General features: G+C 39.4%; 1 protein-coding gene and 1 long non-coding RNA gene across 5 annotated transcripts in view; one reads left to right on the top strand and one right to left on the bottom strand.

Moving 5' to 3' along the window:
- The window catches only part of LOC144335863 (uncharacterized), a 34,716-nt gene extending 19,505 nt beyond the window's left edge, over nt 1-15,211 (top strand). Inside the window, exons 3-4 of the long non-coding RNA XR_013407059.1 lie at nt 8,438-8,537; nt 14,944-15,211. This is a non-coding gene — a long non-coding RNA (uncharacterized LOC144335863). The remainder of the gene's footprint in view (nt 1-8,437; nt 8,538-14,943) is intronic.
- Nucleotides 1-15,455, bottom strand: part of TANC2 (tetratricopeptide repeat, ankyrin repeat and coiled-coil containing 2) — a 475,420-nt gene that overhangs the window by 32,871 nt on the left and 427,094 nt on the right. For all 4 annotated transcript variants that reach the window (XM_015120072.3, XM_077972346.1, XM_077972347.1 and 1 more), the window contains 3 exons: nt 7,757-7,879; nt 6,647-6,883; nt 305-490 (listed from right to left, as the gene is read on the bottom strand). In XM_015120072.3, the coding sequence (XP_014975558.1) occupies nt 305-490; nt 6,647-6,883; nt 7,757-7,879 (546 nt within the window). The remainder of the gene's footprint in view (nt 1-304; nt 491-6,646; nt 6,884-7,756; nt 7,880-15,455) is intronic.

Below are 15,455 nucleotides of genomic sequence, written 5' to 3'. Positions count from 1 at the left end.
CCTCAATAATTCACCTCTTTGAGCCTTGGTGCCACTGTCTGTTAAACAGGGAGGAAAACATGGAGAAGAATTAGATAATTTCCATGGTCCTTTCCAACGCATGCCTTTCTATACCTATAATTTGAGAGACCTTGGCATTTGAGTAAAGTGCTTCATGGAGTTTAATCTCCTTATCATTCAGAGCAGCGATCACGAATTCACATTAATTTGGTTGGCAATTTTGTCTTCATGCGATCTTTTCTCCTGGTTTCCTAGGTCCTTCAATACACAGCTTGAAAAAACAATCCTACTGTCTACTTCTTACCTCAGTATAACCCATGCTAGCTGCAGCAATAAGGGCCTGTTGGATAGCATGGCTCTTCTTAAATACTCCTTGCTGCTGGCCGGCCATTGTCCAGTCACACTGAATCAAAAACTTGACAACCTCCAGATGACCTCGGAGTGCAGCATGAACCAGAGCACACTGCCCGTTCTTATCCAAATGATCCACCTAAGAGGAGAGGACAGGACATCTGTGTGAACACAGACTTGTGGCTGAACTCGCAATCTAGTCACAACCACCACTGCACAAGTCTAGACTACTAAGAGTCATCCTTTCCACTCCTGGAACCAATCTCAGCAAATTCAGGAGACTCTGCTCAGCCTAGATTATTACTGAGCTACAACTATGCTAAATGTCCCTCTGGGAAGAACTTCTTTTCCTCAGAAAAGGTCAGACTTTTGTTTTCGCATTCAAAGAAAAACAAAAACCAAAACTCTCAGCTTGAGCTTTGTCTTCCTGAGGTAAATTCTTCTTTGTCTCCTCAAATTGTTCTTTTTAGACCAAGATTTGAGAAACTGGTAGCTCTGCTGACATAAAAAAAATTCTCTTTGAAATCAAAAAAGGGAAGAAAAACATGAAGCTACAATTTTTTGGCCTTCCAAAGAGCAAAACATCTCATATCATGAATCATTTGACCACCAAACTTTGGCAAAGTCTGCTTCTCTCTTCCAGCAGGAGGGAAGACTCTCAAAGATCTGCCCCAAATGGCTAGAGGCACTTCCAGCTTATTGCATCAATGGCAGTCTTTATAATTTCAGTGTTGGTTACAAGTTTAGGCTGAAAGAAGACCCTGATCAAGATCGATTTACCAGAAGGGCCTTCGTTTCAGCAGATGAGTGTCCTTTCATTAGATGAGTAGCCTTTTCTGGTAGGTAGGTGGTACTTGTCCTGTGGTAGTTAGATCAGTTGAAAACATAAGTTCTATTTCTGGCTTTCCTACTGACTTCAGTTCCACCCAGCCATCCACATAGTGAATATTTACTGAATACAGAGTGTGTGTAAAGTAGCACTTAGGTGAATAAGACAGTAATATATAGGTTCTGCTCTCAAGGACTCTCCAACAAGGAGAGTGACAAGAGCCTGTCCAACAAAGGAGCATACAATAAATCTAAAGGAAAGTACAAGTGCAATAACATTTCAGAGGAAGGAAAGATTAATTCCTGACTAGAATCAGGAACAGATTCAGACAGAAAGGTCTATCTTGACTGGCTGAGATGGAAAATGATTAATGTATTCTAGTTTTTGTAAGAGTAGGGCAAATGAAAGGGAAGTTTAAACTCTAAGGCTGAAAAGGTCTTTTGGGACAGAGCATGGATATTTCTGAATGCCAGGCTAAGTGGTCTGAATTTTAACCAGTAGGTAGTGGAGTCATTGAGTGTTTTCATGTTCAGAACTGTATTTTCAAAAACTAAGCGAATGGATAAAAGAAACCATGGCTCCTTGGAGAAATGGTTGATTCCAGGACTGGGGTAAGAGATGAGACTAGAACATCTTGTGGTGTCAGAAAGTTAGAAAGTGCTCAAAAGTTGAAAGGACACAGGAATCAGTTTGAAGGAGTTCCCAATGGCCAAATCTGGGGCAACGTGAACAACGAAATGAATAATAACAGTAATGGATTTCAGACTATAGAATAAAATAAATATCCATGACTTCATAGTAATATCAATAAATATTTGAATAAATACATGGGGGAGAAGAGATCGCTTTTCCTTACAGTAAAATTTCAATTAATAAATGCTGAGGGAATGATGGAAGTAGAAAATCACTGTTAGGCAAACACCAAAGTAATAATTATTGCAGTGGCTGGGCATGGTGGCTCACGCCTGTAATCCCAGCACTTTGAGAGGCTGAGGTGGGTAGATCACCTGAGGTCACAAGTTCCAGACCAGCCTGGCCAACACGGTGAAACTCCATCTCTACTAAAAAATACAAAAATTAGCTGGGTGTGGTGGCAGGTGCCTGTAATCCCAGCTACTCTGGAGGGTGAGGCAGGAGAATCGCTTGAACCTGGGAGGCGGAGATTGCAGTGAGCAGAGATCGTGCCACTGCACTCCAGCCTGGGCAACATGAGTGAAACTCCTCTAAAAAAAAAAATTAAAAAATAATAATTATTGCACTAAGAATCACTGATGGATCCTAATATTAGTGGATAAAAGTATGACGAGAACCAGGATGTCTATCTTTCTAGTCTCAAAAGCAAAACCCTAAAAGATATTTCTTAATTACAAAAGGAAAAACAGTAACTTCAGAGCTGAGAAACCTGGAAGACACTACCTTCGCCAAGTGCCTGAGGTTACCACCACCTGTAATAAGACCTATCAACAGCAGGGACTTCAAGTGCTGCATTTTCATAAGGGTACAGCACTGCTTATGTGGTATTCTTGCCAAAAATACGTACACTCAATCTCACAGTGAGAAAACGTCAGACAAACTAAAATTGAAAAACATTCTACAGAACAACTGGCTGGTATTCTTCAAAACTGTCAAGCTCATAAAAGATGAACAAAGACTGAGAAACTCTCACAGGTTGGAGGAGACTACGGAGGCACAACACTAAATGTAATGTGGGATCCCGACCTGGATTCTCTAACGCAGAAAAGGTATCAGTGGGACAGCTGGACAAATTTCAGTAAGGTCTGCAGATTAGTTAATAGTATTATCACCAAATTAATTTCCTGGTTTTGATAATTAGACAACAATTACTTAGGCTGTTAACATTAGGAGAAGCTGAACGGAGGATATACAGAAACTCGATACATTTTTTTTTCTTTTGTCTACAAGAGAATTATTTGCTTTTATTATTTTAAATTGACACATAATAACTGTACATATTTATGGGGTACAGTGTGATATTTTGATACATGTATGCAAGGTGTAATTATCAAACTAGGGTAACTAGCATACCCATCTCCTCAAATGTGTATCATTTCTTTGTATTGGGTCTCTGCACTATTTTTGCAATATCTTTGAAAGTCTAAAATTACTTTAAAATAAAAGCTCTACAAAAGCTAAGGGGATGGTGTGTAATAGATGAGATGAGAATCTGAAAAAGGGGTTTGTTACACAAGAAGACTCTAAGAATAATTCAGGAGGATAGTGGCAGTTGGGGTAGAGACCAAGGAGTAGCTTCTCAAGCTCTTTTGAGGATAACATTGAAAAGAGCTGGCCACTAAATGAATTAGGAAGGGCAAAGGAGAGAAAGATGTCAATGACTCCCTAGTTCTGAGAAAAATGGAGGCTACATTAGCAGACTTTGAAAATCCAGAAAACAGGAAGGTAAAGATGATGAGTGATTTTAGAAAGCTGGATCTGAGGAACTGGTCAGGGATCTGAACATGCCTGACAAGGAAGCAGTTACAAATGTGAAACTACAGCTCAAAAACATTTTCAGAAATTAGCAATTTGGGGTTAAGAGTCACCAAAGTGTAGGCAGGAGAACTAGAACCCAGTCAGATTTGACGCTAAGGTCTATAACTTTAATGCTGAAGTCATAGCGAGTATGAGGATGGAAGGAAGACCAGAGGATCCTAGTGAACAGTCCTATCAGAAGGAGAGGGGCAGCCAGAGAAGTGGGAAATGACATTAAAAGTTTACTATTGGCCGGGCATGGGAGCTCACACCTGTAATCTCAGCACTTTGGGGGGCCAAGGTGGGCGTATCACCTGAGGTCAGGAGTTCAAGACCAGCCTGGCCAACATGGTGAAACCCCATCTCTACTAAAAATACAAAAATTAGCCAGGCGTGGTAGTGTGCGCCTGTAATCCCAGCTACTTGGGAGGCTGAGGCAGGAGAATTGTTTGAACCCAGGAGGCAGAGGCTGCAGTGAGTCAAGAATGTGCCACTGCACTCCAGCCTAGGTGACAGAGCCAGGCTCTGTCCCCCACCTCCAAAAAAAAGTTTACAATTGCTAATACTATGGAGGGGCTCAGAGAGGTGAGAGATGAGACAAAGCTGCTTTATTTGGTGACCAGCAGTCATTAGTGACTTTTAAAAGAGTAGCCTGGTAGAATGTAGGGAGGCTGGGTTATTTTCTTGTTTACAGATACTATCTATTCGGCACTATGTAAGATTAAAAGATACTTTACCACCTCTTTTAAAAAAAGGCTTTATCTCTTTCAATGCTTACACTGACTCTTTTAACACCCTTTTCATAGATGAAAAGTGCGATTGAGAGAGGTTAAGTGACTTGTTCAAGCCCTCATATAAATTAAGTATGGACACAGGATTTGACCCAGTTGTGTTTGATCCTAAAGCTTATCATTTTAATGAGTTGCCTCCCCTCTCATTCATGGAAGCCAGAATGCAAGTGGTTAAGGAGTAATGAGGTGAATGTAGCCAGTATAGAGGACTCTTAGGACAGGTTTGGGAGAGGTGAAAGGGAAGAGATGGGATGTTGCTCCTGGTTAGTAAGGGAGAGGAATTTCCTTTTTAGGTTACATAGGTTTCTACATTCATAGGTTTGTAGAAACTGAGAAAAAAGGTACTGTGCATTTAGAAAAAGAATGAAACAACATGAGAGAATGAGCAACATCGTGGGTTAAGAGTGCAGAGGTGGAGACAACTGCTCTGGAAGAGAAGGTAAGTACTTCCTTCTCTAAGGCAAAGTAGACGTGAGTGTAGGTAAGAACTGATAAGAGTTTTGAGATATAGGCCCCTTGAGATGAGCTTGATCACAGTGATGAAGGGCAGAAGAGGCATGATAGGATCTTGAAAGAAGTACATATGAGTTACATTTCTGCTCTGGGGAAAACAATGAAAGATGAAGAAAAGGATGGCTTGGAAGTGTAAGGGCTGAGCGGCAGGAAAGACCCAGCTGAGATCAGAACATGAAGTGACAGCAACAGTAAGAAGGGCTGGGTGCCGTGGCTCATGCTTGAAATCCTAGCACTTTGGGAGACCACAGTGGGAGGCTCTCTTTTTTTTTGAGTCGGAATCTCCCTCTGTTGCCCAGGCTGGAGTGCAGTGGCGTGATCTCGGCTCACTGCAAGCTCCACCTCCTGGGTTTACACCATTCTCCCGAGTAGCTGGGACTACAGGCGCCCGCCACCTCGCCCGGCTAGTTTTTTGTATTTTTTGGTAGAGATGGGGTTTCACCGTGTTAGCCAGGATGGTCTCGATCTCCTGACCTCGTGATCCGCCCACCTCGGCCTCCCAAAGTGCTGGGATTACAGGCTTGAGCCACCGCGCCTGGCAACGAGGATCTCTTGATCTAAAGAATTTTAGCAAACCTCTGGGCAATATAGCAAGACCTTGTCTCTACAAAATAGGAAAAAAATACAGCTGAGTGTGGTGGTGCGTACCTGTACTCCTGGCTATTGGGGAGGCTGAAGACTGCAGTGAGCTACAATCAAGCCACTGCACTCTGGCCTAGGCAATAGAGCAAGACTTTGTCTCTAAAAAGAAAACTAAAATGGTAATGAGGCCCAGTTATCACTGTTTCTAGAAGTGTCCATTCAAATGAATGGGATGTCATAGGTGGGCAATCACTGTGCTAGGGTAAACTTCTAAGGCTCTGAGATGTCACTGAGAGGCCTTTGTCTCAGTTCCCAAAGGAGTGGAGGAGTCCCACTTTTTCCCCTGGTAACAGCACTGGACACCTCAGAATGAAGTCATACTACGACTTATATTTCACTATGAAACCACCAAAGTCCTCAGTTTGTTTTCAGGACTGAAACAAAATACAATGAGGCCAAGATTTTTTTCCCAGACGCCTACATTTGTGAGACCAGCATTTTTCTTTTCACCAATATTGTGAAATCAAGTTTTTATACATAAAGCAAACATATTTTGGAAATGTTTTCAGAGAACTGATGAGTACTAACAGAAGCACTTCGAGGTGCCCTTGGTCAGTCTGGGTATAAACAGGGAGAATCATCTTCTCCCTGTTTCTCTAGAGTGGTGGTCTTCAAGGACAGGATGAAGGTGTCTGATCCCATTCTCATCTCCATGGTTAAGTTTTCTTCTCTACACATGAAAGGCTTAGAGCCTGCAGTTGCTCCCTCACTTCTTCTTCCTCTCTCTGTTAAAAAGAGGCTTCTTCTGAGCTTAGTGGATCATTTCTGGGTTGTTAGGTAGAAATTTTTTGTGGTTACTGACAAATGCAGTTTCCCAAGTACCTCTCAAAGGGTTTAGAACTGTGTGCTCCTGCAGGATGGATGGCAGTGGCCCTGAACATATGCAGAACCAGCACTCTCTCTGATCTGCTCTCCATCACGGTTTGATATACTCTACCCAGACTCATGAGGTAACACTGGAGATAAGAAAGAGTATGCATCGAAAAGAAAGAAAAAGGGAAGAAAAGCAGCAGAGCTGGGCAGCCAGTACCTTGGCCCGTTTCTTGCACAGCAGCACCACAATGCTCAGGTACCCTGCTGCTGCAGCATATCCCAGCGGAGTCAGGCCACTTTCAGAAGAGGCATCCACGTTGGCGCCGAACTCCAGCAGCAGGGCTACCATTTCTGTGTAACCAAGATGGGACTGAACACAAAGAATTGGAGCATTATTTAAAACCTCTGTCCGGTAATTAATATTGGCACCTCCTAAAATCAGCAGTCGGCTGACCTAGAAATAAACAAACACAACTAATAATTAGACAAACAGGAGTCACATCTTTTTAGTTGTCTTTTATTAAACCATCTAAGATTCTACAACAGTGTCTAGTAGCATTTAGTAATTGCTTTATTTTATAATCTCATTTGCTCCTTTTTCTTTTCCTTTGGTAGATAATATAAAATATCTCCTTTACATAAATGGTATAGTAGCTAGAGCAATTGCCTCCCATACTGTAGTGCTGAACACAGTCTCTATGAAGTGAGCGTTTGGTCAGAAAAGCTCCTACACCAAGACAAAGGCTACCTGAGATCAATTTACTCTTTGGAACCAGCAGGACCTGATCCCACATGTCAGAGTCAGTTTATAGAAGGTAAGAGCACAATGGAGCTAGTCTCCAATTTATAGAATAAAATTTAACAATTTAAAATATATTAAATTATCAATAAAAGACTAAGATCAGGCTGGGCGCGATGGCTCAAGCCTGTAATCCCAGCACTTTGGGAGGCCGAGACGGGCGGATCACGAGGTCAGGAGATCAAGACCATCCTGGCTAACACGGTGAAACCCCATCTCTACTAAAAAATACAAAAAACTAGCTGGGTGAGGTAGTGGGCGCCTGAAGTCCCAGCTACTCGGGAGGCTGAGGCAGGAGAATGGCGTAAACCCGGGACGCGGAGCTTGCAGTGAGCTGAGATCCGGCCACTGCACTCCAGCCTGGGTGACAGAGCGAGACTCTGTCTCAAAAAGAAAAAAAAAAAAAGACTAAGATCAATAAAAGACTAAGCAAGTCAAAGATCAACTAAATAGTTACTTAATGTCCTTCTAGTTTTCTTTTTTCATAGTTAATTCCTTATCATATTTATAATTTCTTTATAAATTTACCTTTATATTTGGAGTGTAGAGATTTCGTAAAGATGCCAGTGCCATGGAAAGACCTTCTGTGCTATAAGAGATCCAGAGACCTTGGAGGATGGAGGATGATACACCAACTTTTTTACTCAAACCCTGAATAAGAAATACAGACAATTAAATTAGTAGCCCAGCAAAAAAAAGTAGCATCAGTGGTGAATTTGTGGCCTCTTTGTTTTTGATACTAATGAATGAGAGTGGAGTCCCACTCTAACAATGTTCATGCCAAGCAAAGCCTAGGTGGGGGGACAAAGACCAGTCCTGCAGGAACAAGCTATGTTCCTAACTTAAACGGTCTCTATCTCTACAGCCCTTAGCAACACATCCACTCAACACCTCTCTTTTCTGTTATATCTGGATATAATTTATTTTCCCATATTTTTTTATTAGCCTTCTTCAATAAATATCTTAAATTCAAGTTATTAAATTACACACTGTGGTAGAAATAATGCAATGTGATCACTGATTTCCATTTCATTTTCTTTCTGAACATTTGGAAAAACTCTATTTCCCAGCCTCCTTTATAGTTAGGTAGGCAATGTGACTGAATTCTGGTGAATAAAATGAGGGCATAAGTAGTATGTCTTGTCCAGGCTTGGCTCCAAAACTTCCTGTGTATTTCTCCACACTTTCTATGGTTCCTTTTGATTACAGGCCAGATGTAGAAGATCCAATGGAGAATTCTGAGGCCCAAGGTGATTTCAGAACTACTACACGGAAGGAGCCTGCTCAGAGATCTGAACTGTACTGTGATGTAAGGAGAAATAAATCTTTGTTAAGTCATTGAGATTTTGCAGGTTTGTCACAGCAGCTAGTGTTCTTCACCTTAACTAATATACCCCAGAATGATTTTATATGTTTATCCTCAGGAAAAAAAAAAAAGCAATACAGGCTTGATTGCCATCTACAACAAATTTTCTCCTAGTATCACTGGCACAGGTCCCACGACACGTACTAATGTTTGTCCATTTCACATGGGCTTCTCCAGAAGGAAGTTAGAATAATTTGTTTTCAGATATCCCGATTGTTAGGCACTCTGACAATCTTCTTACTCTTCTGCCAATATCTGGATCAAATCAGGTAAAGAAGTAAATCCCGAGGGCAGGAAGATATTAACAACAAAATCTTAAGTTACTTCTGCTTTCTTTGTCCCTGAAATATAGAATGTTCTTGCCTAGAATCCCTACATATATCTAAAATCAGCAAAGTGTGTTTACCTGGTATCCTAGGGAAGAGGCATCTACAAAGGGGGAATATGTCAGTTATTTATGAGTTATAAATTCATCTAACAAGACCTCTAGTCATAGTGATCAAGGTCTTCCCATAGAAGGTTCAGGGTCTCTAAAGTGCGTGAGGAAAAAACTTCCTGTAGAGGGAATTCTCACACTAGAGGAAAGGCTGAAAGGTGAATAATGCTGTGGGAAGGCTAGATACATGAACGTTTTTAAAAGGCTTCTCCGACACAGGTGCCTTTTTCTCTCCCTGTGGGGATATTCTGATGCAACCAAAAATTAAATCATTAAACTTTCCTATTAAAAATTTTATTTTCAGCCAGGTGTGGTGGTACATATCTGTAATTCTAGCATTTTGGGAGGTGGTGGTGGGAGGATTGCTTGGGCCCAGGAGCTTGAGACCAGGGAAATGTAGGGAGACAACATCTCTCCAAAAACTTAAAATATTAGCCAGGCATGCTAGTGCCTGCCTGTGGTCCCAGCTACTTGGGAGGTTGAGGTGGGAGGATCACTTGAGCCTGGGAGGTTTAGGCTGTTGTGAGCAGTGACTGTGCTACTGCACTCCAGCCTGGGTGACACCATGAGGCCTTGTCTCAAAAAAACTAAAAAACAACCACCACCAAAACACAGAAGAAAAAAAGACTTCTACATTTAAGTTTTTGAAATTATAAAAATAATACAAATTTTTAATAAAAATCAAATAAAATAATATGGTATTAAAAATAAAAGTAGCTTCAACCTCCCATCTCAATCCTAAGAGGTAGCTCCTGTTAACACATTAGTGTTTACTATTTAAAACATTTTTCTATATATATGCAAAATACACACAAGTGCATATAAAAAACATAAAATTTGCTTTATTAAACATTTTTTATTATGGAAAATTTAAAACCTATTTACAAAAGTGGAGAGGAATAGTATAATAAAGCTCTGATGTACCCATCACCTCACTTCAGTAATTTTCAACTCATGGCCAACCTTGTATTATTTACACTCCTGCTCATATACCCTTCCCTTGATGGGATTATTTTTAAAAATCACAGATATTTTATCACTTAGTATTTAATTATTTTAGTAAGTGCCTCTAAACAGATATGAACTCTTTAAAACATACCTAAAACTAAGAAGGATTCTATAATATGAAATATCCCAATAGTGTTCAAATTCCCTTGATTAGCTCAAAAAAGGAACTAAATTTTGTTTGTTTGAATTGGGATTCACATAAGGTCCATATACTGTTACTGGCTTTAAAATACTTTCATATTATTAGGTATTTTAGGCTTTTTTCTCCCTCACTTTTATAACTTTTAATAATTATCCACATATATGTATCTTTATATACTTACGCATATATATCTATAGAATATGCCTCAAGAAGTTGATGTATTTTGCGACACTCTGACACGGCTTTATCAAAATGGCTGCAAGCGTCTATACATTCTCAACAAAAAATCCACAGCTTGATAAAACGAGGAAGGATGGTGCTAATCATTTCTATGCATCCTCTCATTCCATTCTATTCTAAGAGCATGAGCCAAAAGGCTGGGTCAAATCCTAGCAGAGTAGACCTTTGGGTGCCCAGAAACACAATCTCATGCTGGGAGGCCGAAACAGAATCCAGTTTTAACCCCTCACACCGCAAGGTTATTTCCCTTTTCATCCTCCTTGATTATTTAAAAATGGCTACCTAATTTCTACGTGGTCCATATTCTCTTTGGCCTTGAGGAGGTTGGGCTCTGTTCTGAATCTGTCTACTATAGTACCCATGTAGGCACCCAGAGCTGGGTAAACAGAAAACAGTAGGAAAGGTGGGTAAGGGCAGCTTCTGATTGCTCATTATTACTTCAGAAGCTCTTTTAATTTGTGCAAGAAACAGGGACATCAATTACAAACTCGCATTTGGCCATGCAGTTTGCATGCAAACAAAACTGAAGCAAACACATCACTAAGTAGTTCTGATTGTTATTTTGACATATGAAATAGAACAGTTTCAGATCTTTCAGGAAGAATTCTAAATGTTACTCAGGGTTGGAGTCCAGACAAATTAGGTTCTTGAGTGCACCTCCACTGTAGATCCTGGAAGACCAGAAAACTTAGCTCTGACTCCCCATTTGGGCCTCAGTCTCCTAATTTATAATATGTGTGGGTCTCAAGACCTTTTGAGGAACAATAAACTATATTAACCAATTCAGAGAGAAAAATCAGCATTAAGAAATATCCTTAGTCTAACAGAGGAAACTTTTAGCAATGGATATGATGGTTGAAGGAAAAAAACGCAGGAAATCTGACATTTTTTCAGATCTACAATGTGTCAGGTTCTGTGCCAGGGCCTTTCCAGATTTAGCTTCTCTAATGTAATCTAATCTCCATAACAGCCCTAGGAGGTAGAATTTATCACTATTTTTATATAGGAGGAAACAATCTAGAGAAGATTGAGTAATTTGCTCAAAGCCACACAACTCCTGGAGCTGGAATTCGAGGCCAAATCTGTCTTTACTCAAAAGTTCATGTTCCTTCCATTACACCAACTAAAAAAAGGAAAAGTAACTGGCACCTGATTCAGGACCTCACTTCTGAATTCTTAGCTGAAAAAGTAGCAACTACAATAGATGAAAACAGACAAAACAGCCAATTGCTGCTTTCTCTCTTAACCTTTAATTCCAAATCATTTTCTATCCTCGGCCCTCTTCTCCAGAATTGTCCTTTTTAATCCCATTTTCTTCTACTCTTACCAATTCAACTGAGCATTATATGCTTTTTTCCCAACTTTTAAATTTAAAGTAAAATTGTGTCTAAGACCTTTCTGTTGACGTATGTATGCTAACTTTAGGATAAGGGTTATCTCTGGGGAGGGAGGAGAATGGGGTAAGGGAAAGACATAAAGGGACTTCTACTATAATTGTTACATACAAAACATTTATATATATAACTATTAAATGTAGGTAAGAGTCACCTACATTTTGGTGACTCTTAACCCCAAATATATATATATGTAGCCCTTAGAGATCTTAGCCCCCCTTCTGAGGCTTATATATGTTAATGAATTAAATCCTCACAACCACCAAGTAAGGGCTAATATCATTCCCATTTTAAAGATTAGTAAGATTAGTGGTGGTAATTCCAGCACTTTGGGAGGTCAAGGAGGGAGGATGGCTTGAAACTAGCAATTCAAGACCAACCTGGGCAACGTGGTGAGACTCCCATCTCTACAAAAAATAAAAATAATTAGCCATGTGTAGTGGTGTTTGCCTGTAGTCCTAGCTACTTGGGAGGCTGAGGTGGGAAGACTGCTTGAGTCCAGGAGTTCAAGGCTGCAGTGAGATGTGACTGTGCCACTATACTCCAGCCTGGGTGACAGAGTAAGACCTTGTCTCCAAAAAAAAAAAAAAAAGTAAAAGTTAAACAACTTGCTTAAAGTCATACAGTTAGGAAGTAAGAGAGATAGGGTTTGAACTTGGTCTGCTTTTGGAGTCTGATCTCTTAACTACCATGCTTGCTATATTTGCCATCTTTAAATTACTGACGTAGAATAGTGATTTTTTCACAGGAAAAGAAAAGAAAAGAAAAGAACAGTGGTTTTTCAACTAGCTGGGGTGCACAGTAGAACTACCTAGGAAGCTTTTCAAAAATACTAGTGATCAGTCATTGCCGGTGGAAATGTAAAATGGCACAGTCACTTTGGAAACTAGTCTGGCAATGTCTTACAAGCTAAACATAGTCTTACCATACAATCTGGTAATTGCACTACTAAGGCATTTACTCAAATGAGTTGAAAATTATGTTCACATGAAAACCTGTATTTTAGTGTTTATAGAAGCTTTATTCATAATTGCCAAAACTGGAAGCAACCACGATGTCCTTTAATAGATGAATGGCTAAATAAAATGTAGTAATCCATATAGTGAAATATTATTCAGCAATAAAAAGAAATGAGCTATCAAGCCAAAAAAGACACGTAGGAACCTTAAATGCATATTGTTAAGTGAAAGGAGCCAGTCTGAACATTCTAAGCATTGTGTGATTCCAACTATATGACATTCTGGGAAAGGCAAAACTATAGAAACAGTAAAAAGATCAGTGGTTCCCAGGGGTTGAGGAGGGTAAGAGGAGAGGAATGAACAGGTGGCGGATAAAGGAATTTTAGTGCAATGAAACGATGCTGTATGATACTTAATGGCAGATACGTGACATTACGCATTTGGCAAAATCTATAGGGCTGTACAACACATAGAGTGGACCCTAACATAAAGGATGGACTGCAGCTAATAATAATGTATCACTATTGGTTCCTCAATTGTAACAAATGTACCACATCAGTACAAGATATTAATAACAGGGAAAACTGTGGTTGGGGGAGTGAGTATGTGGGAACTCTGTACTTTCTGTTCAATTTTTATATAAACCTAAAATTGGTCTAAGAAATAAAGTCTATTTTAAAAATGAAGCCTAGGTTCTACTCCAGAACAATGACTCATAATCTCTGGGAGTAAGGCTCAGGAATGTGTACTTTTAAAAAAACTCTGCAAGAGAATCTAATGTATAGCTAGAGTTGAAATCACTGACCTACATCTATAGAGAAATCTCAAAGGTACAATGTTGATTGAAAAAAAGAAAAAAGTTACAGAATCTTATAGTATTAAAAAACCCAAAATAGTTGTATATATTCCTTATGAATATGAACCTACATTGGAAAAGTATAAAATATAGATGAGAAGAACATGTCAGCGGTGTTAGCATATGCTAAATCCTAACACATTTACAAGTTATCTGTAGGGGGAGAGAGAGAAATGGGGTTACGGAGAAATACAAAAGCATTATTTATTATATTTGTTACATTCATTTCTTAAAAATAAAGAAAAATAATTGAAGCAAACATGGAAAAATGTTAACATGGTAGATAATATTTGATTACATTCAATTATCTGTACTTTCCTACATTTCATAATGCAATTAAAGAGGAATAGGAACATCTTTTCTTCTAAAACAAGAAAAAAAGAGGTAAGAATTGATAATGATATAGATTGATTTGTGGTGAGGGGAGGAAATAGTTAAGGGAAGTAACACTTGGTTTTTGATCTTTTTCAGAGACTCACAAGTTGTGCTGTTTGTTTTGTTAGTTGGCTTCATTAAGAGGTAGAGGAAAAAGAAATGGGAAAAGGAGCTGAGTAAGAATGGACCTTGATGAATGTCAACTAAATGGTCCAGTAAATGGACCACTGAGAACCACACTGAGGCTGGAGTAAATACACAAGAAATAAGCCTGAAATACAGAGCTTTGGATTTGGAATATTAGCTTTACTTGTACTATGGACTTTTGATTTCTTCTGGTTAGTGGAGTTGATCCTTTGTTCTTGTGAAGTATGGGAGGAAAGAGCTTCAGTTTAGTTCAACTCAACAAAGACGACAGACAGAGAAGTGTGATCCCATTACCAGCCAAGATGTAGCCAAAAATAACGCATAATTAAATTCTAAGCTCATGGTTTCTTTAAGAGAATTTTATGTTCAAACAGCTTGAGAAAGTGCCTCTTCAGCATCTGTAACTATTGCTCAGGTAAGGGATCTTTTTGTCGGCAATAAATGGTAATGGAATCCCTTCCTTAGAATCTAAATTTACAAAACTGTTTACCAGCCAGTGATAAGCTTGCTCAAGATTTTTGAATACTTAAGAAAACAGGGAAAGCATGAAGAAACGAGCAATTTTATCTTAGGGATCTTTAGCTGTGGCTCAGGTATCTTAAGATCATAAACCTCGGGGGCTTATCCAATGAGCTTCTTTAAAGCGCGTTACTTACAAACGTCACCTTTATGAAGATAAAACCAGAGAAATGTAAAATGAATGTACCCACTGGATTGTGTGTCACTGCTGAATAGAAGTTTCAAGTGGAACTATTTCTAACCATAAAGTCTATATTTGTCTTTGACCCACAGCTGGTGCAGATTGAGAATTCTAGCAGTTTGGGAGAAGTTAAAGCCTCTCAACAGGGAACACTCTGCATTTAAAGGATCCTGTAAACTGCAGCACCAGGAAAACCATAGTCCAAGTTCTTCATTCTTCAGCTTGCAGTCACGTCATCACCATATGCTGTATACTAGAGTATTTATGGCTTGAATCACACATGGAGCCAGTCTTATCTCAGGCAACCATGCTGTCTGCATCAATATAAGATAAAACTGTGCTAATGACAGGAGTGCATGTTTAAATGTACGTTTCCACGTATGGGATAAAATACTTGGTCAAATGAAGCTTTATGCTACTCTTCTCTGCAAATGTGGTATTTGTTTTATGGGGCAGCAAAGGCAGGCATTAGCTTCATCTTTGCATCTGATTCTAGGCAGATGGTGATGCTAAAAGGTTAATACTTAAGTTACTGTCTTTTAGTTACTATCTAACAGCAGGACAATGCTCTTAGAGTTTATGGAATTATTAGCTACTTTTTAGT

Source organism: Macaca mulatta, chromosome 16, assembly GCF_049350105.2.
Source record: "Macaca mulatta isolate MMU2019108-1 chromosome 16, T2T-MMU8v2.0, whole genome shotgun sequence".
Taxonomy (NCBI): Eukaryota; Metazoa; Chordata; class Mammalia; order Primates; family Cercopithecidae; genus Macaca; species Macaca mulatta.
Note: the sequence above shows the minus strand (reverse complement) of the source record. Positions and strands in the feature narration are given on the sequence as shown.